Here is a 15,198-nt window from a genome sequence, read left to right on the forward strand (position 1 = left end):
AAGGGATCTATCCAACAGGAAGATCTAACAGTTGTAAACATTTATGCCCCTAACTTGGGAGCAGCCAAATATATAAATCAATTAATAACAAAGAAACTCACTGATAATAATAAAATAATAGTAGGGGACTTTAGCACCCCACTCACAGCAGTGGACAGATCATCTAAGCTGAAGATGAGCAAGGAAACAAGGGCTTTGAATGACACACTGGACCAGATGGACTTAACAGATATATTCAGAGCATTTCACCCTAAAGCAGCAGAATACATATTCTTTTCAAGTTCATGTGGGGCATTCTCCAGAATACATCACATACTGGGTCACAAATCAGGTCTCAACCAATAAAAAAAGATTGAAATCATACCATGCCTATCTTCAGACCACAATGCTATGAAAATTGAAGTCAACCAACACAAGGAAAAATTTGGAAGGACCACAAATACATGGAGATTAAAAAACATTCTACTAAAGAATGAATGGGTCAACTAGGAAATTAAAGAATTAAAAAAAAAATGTGGAAGCAAATGAAAAAACACAACAGTTCAAAATCTTTGGGATGCAGGAAAGGCAGTCCCAAGAGGGAAGTATATAGCAATACAGGCCTTCCTCAAGAATCAAGAAAAGTCTCAAATACACAACCTAACCTTACACCTAAAGGAGCTGGGAAAAGAACAGCAAATAAAGCCTAAACCCAGCAGGAGAAGAGAAATACTAAAGATTAGAGGAGAAATCAATGATACAGAAATCAAAAAAACAGTAGAACACATCCACAAAACTAGGAGCTTGTTCTTTGAAAGGATTAATAAGATTAATAAAATCTTGGGGCGCCTGGGTGGCTCAGTCATTAAGCATCTGCTTTCGGCTCAGGTCATGATCCCAGGGCCCTGGAATCAAGCCCGGCATCAGGCTCCCTGCTCAGAGGGAAGCCTGCTTCTCCCTCTCTCACTCCGCCTGCTTGTGTTCCCTCTCTCACTGTGTCTTTCTCTGTCAAATAAATAAATAGAATTTAAAAAATAAAATCATGAAAGAAACAGGAGAGATCACAACCAACACTGCAGAAATATCAACAATTAAAATATTATGAGCAATTATATGCCAACAAATTAGGCAATCCAGAGGAAATTAATACATTCCTAGAAACATAAACTACCACAACTGAAACAGGAAGAAATAGAAAACCTGAACAGACCCATAACCAGCAAAGAAATTGAATCGGTAATCAAAAATCTCCCAACAAACAAGAGTCCAAGGCCAGATGGCTTCCCAGGGGAATTCTACCAAACATTTAAAGAAGAATTAATACCTATTCTTCTGAAGCTGTTCCAAAAAATAGAAATGGAAGGAAAACTTCCAAACTCATTCTATGAGGCCAGCATTACCTTGTTCCCAAAACCAGACAAAGACACCACTAAACAGGAGAATTTTACAGACCAATATCCCTGATGAACATGGATATAGAAATTCTCACCAAGATATTAGCTAATAGGGTCCAACAGTACATTAAAAAGATGATTCACCACAACCAAGTGGGATTTATTCCTGGGCTGCAGGGGTGGTTCAACATTTACAATCAGTCAGTGTGATACACCACATTACTAAAAGAAAGGATATGAACCATATGAGCAAAAGCATTTGACAAAGTATAGCATCCTTTCTTGATAAAAATCCCCTACCATGTAGGGAAAGAGGGAGCATTCCTCAACATCATAAAAGCCATATAAGAAAGACCCACAATGAATATCATCCTCAGAGGGGAGAAACTGAGAGCTTTTCCCCTAAGATGAGGAACACAACAGGGATGTCCACTGTCTTCACAGCTGTTCATCATTGTAGTGGAAGTCTTAGCCTCAGCAATCAGACAGCAAAAAGAAATAAAAGGCATCCAAATCGGTAAAGAAGTCAAATTTCACTCTTCACAGATGACATGATACTCTATGTAGAAAACCCAAAAGACCCCAGCAAAAAATTTCTAGAACTGATACAGGAATTCAGCAAAGTTTCAGGATATAAAATCAACACACAGAAGCTTGTCGCATTCCTGTACACTAACAGTGAAACAGCAGAAAGAGAAATCAAGGAATCGATCCCATTTACAATTGCACAAAAACCATTAGGTTCCTAGGAATAGAACCTAATTAAAGAGGTAAAAGATCTGTACTCAGAAAATTATAGAACACTTGGGGTGCCTGGGTGGCTCAGTTGGTTAAGCGACTGCCTTCGGCTCAGGTCATGATCCTGGAGTCCCAGGATCGAGTCCCGCATCGGGCTCCCTGCTCAGCGGGGAGTCTGCTTCTCCCTCTGACCTTCTTCCCTCTCATGCTCTCTCTCTACCATTCTCTCTCTCTCTCTCAATAAATAAATAAAAATCTTCGAAAAAGAAAAAAAAACTATAGAACACTTAATGAAAGAAATTGAGGAAGACACAAAGAAATGGGAAAACATTCCATACTCATGGATTGGAAGACCAAATATTGTTAAAATGTCTATGCTACCCAAAGCAATCTACACATTCACTGAAATCCCTATCAAAATACCACCAGCATTTTTCACAGAGCTGGAACAAACAATCCTAAAATGTGTATGGAGCCAGAAAAAAGACCTCAAATAGCCAAAGGAATGTTGAAAAAGTCAAAGCTAGTGGCATCACAATTCCGGACTTCAAGTTCTGTTACAAAGCTGTAATTATCAAGACAGGATGGTACTGGCACAAAAACAGACACATAGATCAATGGAACAGAATAGAGAACCCAGAAATGGACCATCAATTCTGTGGTCAACTAATCGTTGACAAAGCAGGAAGAATTATCCAGTGGAAAAAAAGTCTCTCCAACAAATGGTGTTGGGAAGATTGGATAGCCACATGCAGAAAAGTGAAACTGGACCACTTTCTTACACCATACACACAAAAAAATTCAAAATGGATGAAAGACCTAAATGTGAGACAGGAATCCATCAAAATCCTAGAGGAGAACACAGGGCAGCAACCTCTTTGACCTCAGCTGCAGCAACTTCTTGTAGATACATCTCCAAAGGCAAGGAAAACAAAAGCAAAAATGAACTGTTGGGACTTCATCAAGATAAAAAGCTTTTGCACAGCAAAGGAAATTTTGGTCAACAAAACTAAAAGGCAACCTACGGAATGGGAGAAGATATTTGCAAATGTCTTATCAGATAAAGGGCTAATATCCAAAATTTATAAAGAATTTATCGAACTCAACACCCAAAAAACAAAAAATTGTCAAGAAATGGGCAGGAGACATGAACAGACATTTCTCCAAAGAAGACATACAGATGACCAATAAACACATGAAAAATGCTGAACATCACTCAGGGAAATACAAATCAAAATGACAATGAGATACCACCTCACACCAGTCAGAATGGCTAAAATTAACAACTCAGGAAACGACAGATGTTGGCCAGGATGCAGAGAAAGGGGAACCCTCTTACACTGTTGGTGGAAATGCAAGCTGGTGCAGCCACTCTGGAAAACAGTATGAAGGTTCCTCAAAAAGTTGAAAATAGAGCTACCCAACAACCCTGCAATTGCACTATTAGGTATTTATCCGAAGGATAAAAACATAATGATCCAAAGAGGCATCTGCACCCCAATGTTTATAACAGCAATGTCCACAACAGCCAAACTGTGGAAAGAGCCCAGATGTCCATTGACAGATGAATGGATAAAGAAGAGGTGGTATATTTATACCATGGAATATTACTTAGCCATCAAAAAGAATGAAATCTTGCCATTTGCAATAATGTGGATGAAACTAGAGCATATTATGCTAAGGGAAATAAGTCAGACAAATACAAATACTATATGATTTAACTCGTGTAATTTAAGAAACAAAAAACATGGGGGAAGGAAGAATAAAACAAGATAAAAACAGAGAAAGAGGCAAACTATAAGAGACTCAACTGTAGGGAACAAACAGGGTTGCTGGAGGGGAGGGGTAACTGGGTGATGGGCATTAAGGAGGGAACTTGAAGTAATGAGCACTGGGTGTTGTATGCAACTGATGAATCACTAAATTCTACCCCTGAAACTAATAATACACTGTATGTTAACTAAATTGAATATAAATTTTAAAAACATTTTTAAAAAGAATGTGATATAAAATAGTAGTTTTCAAACTTTAAAATGCAGAAGGGTCATGTGGTAATTTTGATAACATGTAGATTCTAATTAGTTGGTCTTATGGGCCTGCTCTTCGGCATGTTTAACAAGCTCCTGAGTGGCGGAAAGGCTACTCGGCCAGAGAACAAACTTTGAGTACAAGAATTTAAAGTATTAAAAAAAAATTTTAAGTATTAGTGAAGACAGACCCTAACTGATAAAAATATTACAGCTCTTCTGGCATGCAAAACTAAATTACAAGTATTAGGTAATCTATTTTGAACGTTTAACAATGTGTAAATGAATGTACTGATTAAAAAAAAAATTGGACCTGGTGATATCAAGCTCTGGAATCACATTTTCAATTCTTCTATTGAAATGTTTCTCTCACTGGTCATTGTGCCTCAGTTTTTTCAACTTTAAAATTGGAAGAGTACTTTCCATCTATTACCTTGATGTTGAGAAAGAATTTTTTTAAATTGCCTCTTTTCTGTTTTCCTCCTTAGGGAGTGCCTTGGTGAAGCACATGAGCCTTGTGACTGCCAAACATGGAAAAATTGGCTACAAAAAATAACTGAAATGAAACCGGAAGAACGTAAGGGGAATCTTAGATAGCTATACTATATATATTCTAATAGCATTCAAAAGATAATGTGGTCCTATTACTTAGAGTCTTCATTAAGTAAGTTTTCAAGTTGTTAATGCTGTAGCTCTCCAGTTTAACATTATGCCTCTCACTAACACCCTTTTGGATCACAAGGTTTTTGCAGCGGGGAATCACAGACAGGTTCCATGTTTCTAACTGACTGTTTTCAGTTAAGATAAGCAGGGTAAACATGGGTCACATTTAAGCCCTCCTCCCACAGCTGGGTGGAGGGCTTTATCCTGGAGTGGACCACCTAGCTTTTTATACCTTAAGAAAGAAATGTATACACGGTAGTGAGAGGAAGCTTCTTATTTCCCTGGAAACTTCCAGTGGATGATAAGACAAGTTAATTTCTTGACATTATGTGGCTCTGTAGATTTACTTATATTAAATGGCATGTCTAACTGTTTTTACTGAGATTTCTATAAATACATATTAATCCTACGGAAATGCTATGAAATTGGTGTTAGTAATCCCATTTTGTAGATGAAGTAATTAATACTTAGATTGGATTGAGTGACATCAAACGGCATGTGCCTGGAAACAGAATGGATTTTAATTAGCCTTCCTAATAGCAATTCCTTCATTTAACAGGAATTGCTTTGCAGTTATTTTTCATCCCCTGAAGTGTTTTATGACAACTGTTTCTTTCAAATTAATATAAAAGTTAATTTCACTTTTTAACTTTTTATATAATTGAGTTAGTTTGAGGTATTACAAATCAGGATTAAGAATTCACTCAGTGATTCTGCACTTATTATGAACAAAGCACATGATGATGATGATGCCAGCCCTCAAAAAGTACATAAGCTAGAAGGGAAGCAGTCAGGTCATTACAGTATTATATGATAACTAATATAGTTGGGTAAAGATAAGAGTACAAAAACAAGAGAACTAAATCAGGTTGGGGAAACAAGAAAACTAAATCTGGTTGGGCAGGGGGGTGTCAGAATCCTTCTGAAGGCAGTGAGATAGGAATTGGGTTTTAGCATACCTGCAGGACAGAGATGTGGTAGGTATTCCCATCAGCAGCTAAAGTGATGCTGGGAGAGCCTGGCTGACAACTCTGAGACCCTACAGACTTGTATTATATCGGGCAGTATACCACTGCCCACGAACTGGTCATTAGCATTTTATATTCACGAGATTCATTTTGTGCACTGACTCAGGGTTATTCAAATCCATGAAGAAGAGACTACTATGTAAACCAGAATATCAGTTTATTAATTGATAATGAGGGGGATCCCTTTCACATGATGAGAAGGCTTATGTCTGTTATCCAGGAGCAAAAGGAAATGGATAATCTTAGGATATTTTATAGGGAGATCTGATTAAATATTCTTGCCCTGTACATTCATCATTCAATCAACAAATATTTTTTTGAGTACCTGCTATGTGCTAGGAATTTCCCAAATTAAAAACAGCCACATGGATTGTTCTTGTTCCCCAGGTGCATTGTGTCTCTTGAATGCCAGATACAGCTTGCCATTGCTCCCTTGACACCCGCCCATTTTCCCTATTCTCCTGATACGTATGGGTCTGTGTATATGTGTGAGTTCCATAAACAGATTAATACCATTATCCTGCAACACCTTTAAACATGACAAGACCATTGGATTTTGCTTTCTTGTTTTGCTTCTGGCACCAAGAAACATTTATATTTCTATTAGACATGGTTGGCTATTGCTCACCTACCTACATTTCTTTATACCTTTCTATGATGCTTAATGTTAAGGTCCATGGGAGAAATTGCAAGAGATGAAGCTGGAAAGGTAGGTAGGCATTGCCAGATTGTGAGGATTTTTGCCAAATTGTCTGAAGTTATCTTATTAACAGAATAAGCTATATGATACATTTTTTAAGTAGGAAAGTAGCATTATCTGAGATATTTTTATGAAGATAACTGATGACTGGGCAGGTGAGACTGAAGGATAGATCAAAATAGGGAGGTAAATTTTTAGTTTGAGTCAAAGGATGGATGATTGGTCAATGTAGGAAATTCAGATATGAGATTACCTTTCAGGGGAAAATAAATGATTTGTTGTGGATATTGTGAACTTTGAGGTGCTTACAGGATATATATGTGGAGGTGCACAGTGGGATTTTAGAAGTACTTGTTTGCAGCCCAGTAGAGATGCTGAGAAGACTTAGGAATAACTTATTGCTTTTAACTGGTAACCATATTATTTATGTAATGTTTATTGAGTGCTACTTTATATTAGAATATGGAAATAAGGTGCCGTCTTCCTTCTTGAAATTTACATTTTAGAAACGAAGACAGCAATATACAAAACTAAGAAAAAGAAGTATTACTAATGCTGTGAAAGAACAGCATACATGTGGTACGTTGTGAGGGAGGGGAGAGATCAAAGAGAAGATCAGTGTTCTCTGTGAGAGGGTAAGGAAAAACATTCTGAAAGAATTGATGCACAAGCTGCATCTTGAGAGCTGATAAGATGTTCTTCACACAGACCGGAACAGGAAGGGTATTTGGGCTTCAGGTGAAGGAGAGCTGTGAAATAGCATGGCATGTTCAAGGACTGCAGATTCTGCAGCACAACCAGCGCAAAGGAAGGTGTACTGCAAGATAACACCACACAGGCAGAAGTCCCAATCTGGTGTCAGCACGGGGCGGGGTTTCTGTGGGGTGCTGGGAGGTCTGACTTCATCCTGAGACACTGAGAAGCAGTTCTGAGGAGGAGAGTGAGAACTGAAGATGCTTACTTAGGTCACTCAGGTAAAAGTGTGGACAGTGAATAGAGACTATTGGGAGACAAGTAAGAATGCTGTTTCTTAGAAAACTTCAGAATGTCCAGAATGTTTCTTAGAGAACTTCAGAATGAGAGGATAATGAGGGTTTGAAACAAGACAGGGTCAATGCAAACAAGAGAGGAGAGGTGTATACAGGAGAGTTAAAGAAGGTGCAGTTTTATTTAGTTGTAAATCTAGTGTGCCTACCAGTTGCCTGGAAGTGTTAACGCACCGCAAGAAATAATTAGCACAATATATTATTTATTACTTCTTGAGCAGAAAATGGCTGAAGTGTCCGATGAAACAAACATTTTGAAATGGGTGTTTTTACTTAGGTCTTAACATTGTAAAATTGGTCATTCATTCTATACCCACGAATAAGTTTTTACTAGGACGAGAGAGAGAACGACCTGGCTAGTAAGTACGGGTTATCACTGGGACTGTGACAAAATACCCTTACATATGACCATGATCCTGATAATGAGGAGAGAAGAGAAATAGAAGAACTAGAAAATGGTATATATGGTGTATACACAGTTACTTCTGGTGGCCAGAGACAGGGAGACCTCAAATGAAAAACAAGACTTCCTCAAAGAGTCCTAAATGGGGTTTTAACTCAGAAAGACAGAGGAACTTGAGAAAATTGGATAGAAGATAAGGGACTGAGAACACCTGAAAAGTTGTCTACCATAGAAAGACCAATGCCAAGACTACAGAGAAAGTTCCCAGGTGCTGAGAAAAACCTAGGAGTTTTCTCATTGTCCTCCAGACAGAAATGTGATGACCAGCTGACTACTATTAATGGCCACTTAAGTTTATGAAATTTAGGGTGAGGCCTAAAGCAAATAATACTAGGCCAACTGTAAGGCTTAAGCAGAACCTCAACACTAAATACATAAAAATAATATTCCAAGAAAGAAAAGTATGATTTAATGCTGTATTGTTTACATATTAATTTGGGTTATGGTCACATACATACTTTTGGCATAAGTATTTTCAACTAAACTTGTCGATTGATGAGGTCATTTTCTCCCTTATGCCTGGTTTTCCAAAGTCTTTGAATTATGAGACTCAGAAGGAGTGACAAAATCTAATTAATGAGAAAAAAATGCTATAAAATATACTAAGATTCGTTCAAAGAATTCCATATAAAGATTTAAATACTATTTTTCAGCACTGAAACTGCCTCTGTTATGTCTAATCTGACAAGAAGAGGGAGTGATTATATTTTCTGTGAAACAATGGTTATTTTATAAAAATTCTGAGACCAGTTTTTCCATAGTACATGATAAATGATTATTGAACGGAATTCAAATACTCTTCTTAAGAAGTCAGTCTTTAAAATCAATTTTGTGGATGCCTGGGTGGCTCAGTCGGTTAAGCGTCAGCCTTTAGCTCAGGTCATGATCCTGGGGTCCTGGGATCGAGCCCCACGTGGGGCTCCCGGCTCAGCAGGAAGCCTGCTTCTCCCTCTCCCTCTGCTTGTGCTCTCTCTGTGTCTTTCTCTCTCTCTCAAATGAATAAATAGTATCTTTTTTTAAAAATTTAAAAATAAAAATAAAATCAACTTTGTTTTGGGCAACACTGTCAGGACCCTTCTCACTCCTGAGAGCTTTTTCTGTATCCTTGTTTAATAAACTTCTGTCGCTTTACTCACTCTCAAATAAATAAATTAATTAATAATAAAAATAAATAAAACCAACTTTGTTTTCACTTGCATACATACTGATTCTATCAGTAGATCTTAAATTGTTATGCACTAATACTTGATTAAATGAAGCTAATATTTCTTACAAAGAGACCTAAGCACACTAGATTATTGAAGAAAGAAGATCAGGATACAATAGACATGTAACTGAAGTCAAGGGAAGAGTCTGGAACTCAGTAAGGGTGAAGAAAACTCACCAGGTAGTTGGAAGGGGGAGATGTAGGTATGAAGCAAAGTATATACAAAAGGCAGATGTATGAAATGACCTTGTTCGGAGAACTAGAAGTAAAGGCATTTTTTCCAGTACAAATTTTTGTTTTAATAATAGTAAAAGAAAATAATAGTTATTTCCTGAACACAGTTTACTTTATACAATCCTCTAGAATGCAGTTAGGAACTAACATTTTCTCCGAGGGTAGGAGAAAAAAGCCGTTACGTTGCAAGTCACACAAGCTGCTTTATTTTAATGGCTTTGTGCTTTATTTATTATAACAATGGACAATAAAGGTCATAAGAATATGTTAGAGCCTCTGAGCTAAAAATAATGTTGAATGCTGAAGGGAGGAGACAGGCCACTATTTAAAAAAAAAAAAAATTAGACATTGCACTTGGTGATTAGGTTTTAAAGCAGTACCCTTTGTAAATGGCATTACCTCCACAGCTTGACCGGATTAGCCGTAAGTATAGTAAGTTCCTCCTGAAACTCCTGTTCTCCACCAAATTAACTGAGAATTCTCTGTAGAAACACCCTAATCAAACCATCTTCTATCAAGTGGGTTTAGAACTGAAGTGGGTCTGATCACTTCATTGCTGCTGTTGTTTCTCTTTGCTGTATGGAACTGAAAACCAGTGCTTCCCAGTCCAGCACTGCTGTTCTGTTGTTGAATAAACTTAAGTATGTAGGCACCTTGGGGTTCTTTGTGGCAAGACAGCCGCACTCCTGCACTGGTTGGCTCCATCAAAGGGCTGCTCCTAGTGCTCAGCTCTTCCAGTTCATAAACTGAGCCACTTTCCAGGGGTCATTCAACCCAAACACTTGTCTCCCTTCCCTCTCCAGGGTTGGGTCACTTTTCCTTTTAAACCTCAAAACTCAAGGAGTCTGATTTCTCACCTGCTTTTAACAGCAATGCTAACTCCTTACCCCACCCTTTTGAGAGTGTCTGCATGTAATCAGGGCCTTGATTGTACAGGCCACTTTCAGTGATTTCAAAGTAATTTTTGGACATCTCTTTCAGGAAATAAAAGGTAGAGCTTCCCTGTGCACTTAGAGCTAGAAAACAAAACAAATTTGATTACTGACAGGGAGAAAGTAATTGTGCCTCTGGACCTCTCTCTAGTACCTAACTCTCTCCACTTGGGGTGCTAGGAAGGGTGTTGGTTTATAAGATTTAGAATCTTTTAAAATCGTGACATTCCTTAAGACTGCAGATCTCAAATCAAAATGGAATAAATTGAGTTTAAGAAGAAGAATATAAGATTGGCATGGGGATAGAGGGAGGGAGAATCTTGCCAGGTGGACAGTGGCCAAATCATGAAGGTGTTTTTTGCTAAAACAATTTAATTTTATCTTGCAGTCAGTGGGGAGCATCTAAAAGATTTCAAGGAGATACCTATTTCTCAAATATCACTGTGTGGGCAGTATAGTGGAAGCCGGGGGCAGAAGGAGCTGGGGAGATGGGTTGGTTTATTAATTGTCTAAGCAGGAGGTGTGGAGGACCCTAGCTAACGCAGTAAGAAGTAGAAATGGAGAGGAGACAGATAAGGAGGAGAAAATGGTAGAAACTGTGGAATGTAGCAGGTGAGGAAGAAAGGAGGGTATCCAAGATCATGCTCTTCCTGGATTGATTCTGAGTAGATGACCATATCATTTACCAGGACATGGAATAGAGAAAGGGGCAGGTTTAGGGGAAATGATAAGTTTAGTTTTAGACATGTCACATTGGATTCATTTTTAGTTTATCTGAAATAATCATGGATTAAAAGATAGTGATATTTCAATATAATTTTCATGTTTTTTACTATGATGAAGAGTATCTGGTCATTATGTTTGCAGCTGACCCATTTAAGAAATTATTGTCTAAAATTACCATTCTTGGGGCGCCTGGGTGGCTCAGTGGTTGGGCGTCTGCCTTCGGCTCAGGTCTGGTCCCGGGGTCCTGGGATCTAGCCCCGCGTCGGGCTCCGTACTCTGCGGGAGGCCTGCTTCTCCCTCTCCCACTCTCCCTGCTTGTGTTCCCTCTCTCGCTGTGTCTCTCTCTGTCAAATAAATAAAATCTTTAAAAAAATAAATAAAGTAAAATAAAATTACCATTCTTTCTGTAATTCTTTTTGATGCAGTAGTTATTTTAAACAGACAATAATATATTGCTTTTTGTTAGCTTTAGTTCTTTTCTTCCCCAGTTTATTTGGACACAACTTTAGAGAAAAATCTCCTTTAAATCAGATTTCATAAATAGAACTGGTGGAATACAGCCCCTTATACTGTAATCATGCTATTCAAAATGAAGCAGTTTAAAAACTTTGCCATAGGGCGCCTGGGTGGCTCAGTTGGTTAAGCGACTGCCTTCGGCTCAGGTCATGATCCTGGAGTCCCGGGATCGAGTCCCACATCGGGCTCCCTGCTCGGCGGGGAGTCTGCTTCTCCCTCTGACCCTCTTCCCTCTCGTGCTCTCTGTCTCTCATTCTCTCTCTCTCAAATAAATAAATAAAATCTTTAAAAAAAAAAAATAAAAAATAAAAAAAATAAAAACTTTGCCATATACCCTAATAGGAAAATAAATACATAGTTAAAATTGAGAGACAATCTACAAAGAAAACTTTGGGGGGGCGGGGTTCCCTCTGAAGTTATACACTAACTCATGTGTTTTGTGTTTGTGCTTAATATCCCAAAGTTGTAGGTGTTAGTGAAGCTTATGAGGATGCTGCCAATTGTCTCTGGTTGTTAACTAACTCTAAGCCTTGTGCTAACTGTAAGTCTCCGATACAGAAGAATGAGGGATGCAATCACATGCAGTGTGCTAAGGTAAGAAGTTAAAGAGAATTTTGCATGCTTTGTAGTTAGAATCTTAATTTGACTTTAATCCAAAGAAGAAACAAGCATAAAACTGTTGCTGGGTTTCAGATGGATTCCAGGAGATTACATTCTGTATTCTTTGTTGAATAACGTAAGTATTGCTTTATACTACTACCTTTTACACTCATAATGAATGTTAAAAATAGATTAAGGATTCAGTGGTATTTGGTCTGAAGGTGAGAAATGCCTGAATCGCTTCCCTGCTAATCTCTCCTAGTGAGGATCCTGAAATCTTACCTGCTGATCAATAAACCCCTCCCTAACCCTGCCCAGTGAGGATCCTGAGAGAGTTTTGTCTCTATATAAAAAATAATATTAGGGGTGCCTGGGTGGCTCAGTTGGTTAAGCGCCTGCCTTCAGCTCGGGTCATGGCCCTGAGGTCCTGGGATCGAGCCCCATGTCATGCTCCCGCCTCGGCAGGGGGTCTGCTTCTCCCTCTGACCCTCACCCCGCTCATGCTCTCTCTCTCATTCTCTCTCTCTCAAATAAATAAAAATCTTTAAAAAATAATAATATTAAAAGATAAAGTGCTATTTTATATGAGATCTCTTACAAAACTGGCTTTTGAGCACACAGCTTCGATTCAAGGCCCAAGTCAGGCCCCAGGCAATTCCCCTAAGTCCACATCTAAGTTGGTGTCTATGTATAGGTGGCTATATAATAAAAGTACCCAAAGCAGTGGACAGACTTAGGTCTGCTAATGAAATCATCAGTTAAATAAATAATTCATTCATTACAGTATTGAAAATGCCAACAAAGATCTTCTTGACTGAAACATAATTAATATAAATAATTACTTTTGGAAGGTTACCCTACTGGCTTAGTTGCATAGAAAGAAACTGCCATATTTAAAACAAATATTCTGGGGTGCCTGGGTGGCTCAGTCGTTGGGTGTCTACCTTCAGCTCAGATCATGATCCCAGGACCCTGGGATCGAGCCTCGTATCGGGCTCCCTGCTCCGCGGGAAGCCTGCTTCTCCCTCTCCCACTCCCCCTGCTTATGTGACTGCTCTTGCTGTCTCTCTCTCTGTCAAATAAATAAATAAAATTTTTAAAAAATAAATAAAACAAATATTCTGGAATTAGGTTAATATTTTATTAATCCATGCCTACATTTATGAACATTTTTGTTTTAAAATTATAATATTCCAATTTTTTTCTTTTTCATTGGAAGTTCCATGTATATAAAAATAATTATTTAAAATTGAAAGAACAGGGCACCTGGGTGGCTCAGTTGGTTAAGCGACTGCCTTTGGCTCTGGTCATGATCCTGGAGTCCCGGGATCGAGTCCCACGTCGGGCTCCCTGCTCGGCAGGGAGTCTGCTTCTCCCTCTGACCCTCCCCCCTCTCATGTTCTTTCTCTCTATCTCATTCTCTCTCTCAAATAAATCTTTTAAAAAAATAAAATAAAATTGAAAGAACAATGTAACTTAATTTACAATGTGAAAGAAACCCAAATAATTAAGAATATTCCAATAACATATATCAATATCTTCTAAGTATTACTTTATTATTTATTTTTTTTAATTTCTTAAAGACTTTCTTTCTTTCTTTCTTTCTTTCTTTCTTTCTTTCTTTCTTTGACAGAGAGAGACACAGCGAGAGAGGGAACACAAGCAGGGGGAGTGGGAGAGGGAGAAGCGGGCTTTCCGCCGAGCAGGGAGCCTGATGCAGGGCTCGATCCCAGGACCCTGGGATCATGACCTGAGCTGAAGGCAGACGCTTAACGACTGAGCCACCCAGGTGCCCCAGTATTACTTGATTTTTAATGTTAAAGCTAATGATCATTATCATTATTATATTTAAAAAACAGCGGTTACCAGATCATTTTTATAAGCCTATTATTACTATAAAATTAATATAAATGAATTCACTTAGTGAGATAGTAATAATAATTTCCTAAGAGAGAAGAGGAAAAAGGTAGTACAGTGTTCTGAGCAAAATGCTCAAAGGTGCTTATTATTATTAGTTCAGCTGATCAGGCCAAAAATATTTTATTTGTGGTCTTATCTCTAACATCCATTATTAGTTTTTTCTTGGAAAATCTGATATAGACTATATAGATGTATAAAGAAACACAGGTTGACCATAAAAATCGGCCATTGGGCTACTAATAAAAAGGGCAAGATCCAGTTATCCAGTTACCTTTATTAACTTCAAAGCACCTACCAGTAGTAAGTAGTTGATAAATATGAATATTTTTATGAATTCATCAGGTTCATGATATAAGATAATTTATCTTAAACAGATTTTGCTTAAGCTTCTGTTGCATTTAAAAGAAACATCTACTTGCACACTATGGAAATGTAATAGTCTTATCTAATATACCATCTGAAGTATTTGCACTGAATGAAAGAAACTAGCAAGTAATTCTTAGGACATAGAAGAAAGACATCTAGAAAGTAATAACCTTACTACAAAAAAATTTCATACTTTTAGAATTTTTTTTATATGTGAAGGTGGAACAACAGATCATATATAATTGAATCCATGCTCTAACACAGTGACTAAATCATGATATACTTTTATTACTGCCACAATGTTGATTATGATTCAATACAGTGGAATCATTACTTTCTGGAATCAAATTATTAAACATTTTAGAAGAATGAAAAATTTGGCCTTATAAAAATAGTTTTATTTTAAAAAACACTCTTTATTCATTTCCCTTTAGATGATTTTCAGGAAACTATTTAAATTTTGCATTCTTAGACATTTTAAATCATTATCATAAGTAATTTTCTTCATCTGACTCTGTAAAACTGTATGCTACCACTAAAAAATAAAAGTTACTAAAGTTCTATATTCTTTTTCTTATCATAGAATATAAAATCTGGCTGTTTTGTAGAAAGTTCTCTCACTAATTTGAGACATCAATAGAGATGTACTGAAGGGTAAC

At 37.6% G+C, this 15,198-nt stretch overlaps 1 protein-coding gene across 7 annotated transcripts in view; it reads left to right on the forward strand.

Moving 5' to 3' along the window:
* The window catches only part of ANKIB1 (ankyrin repeat and IBR domain containing 1), a 145,126-nt gene that overhangs the window by 110,528 nt on the left and 19,400 nt on the right, over window positions 1–15,198 (forward strand). For all 7 annotated transcript variants that reach the window (XM_073898808.1, XM_073898805.1, XM_073898806.1 and 4 more), the window contains 2 exons: window positions 4,627–4,715; window positions 12,117–12,247. In XM_073898808.1, coding sequence (XP_073754909.1) covers window positions 4,627–4,715; window positions 12,117–12,247 — 220 coding nt within the window. The remainder of the gene's footprint in view (window positions 1–4,626; window positions 4,716–12,116; window positions 12,248–15,198) is intronic.

This window comes from Callorhinus ursinus, unplaced genomic scaffold, assembly GCF_003265705.2.
Source record: "Callorhinus ursinus isolate GAN/ISIS: 27379988/994484 unplaced genomic scaffold, GSC_fseal_2.0 scaffold12, whole genome shotgun sequence".
Classification (NCBI taxonomy): Eukaryota; Metazoa; Chordata; class Mammalia; order Carnivora; family Otariidae; genus Callorhinus; species Callorhinus ursinus.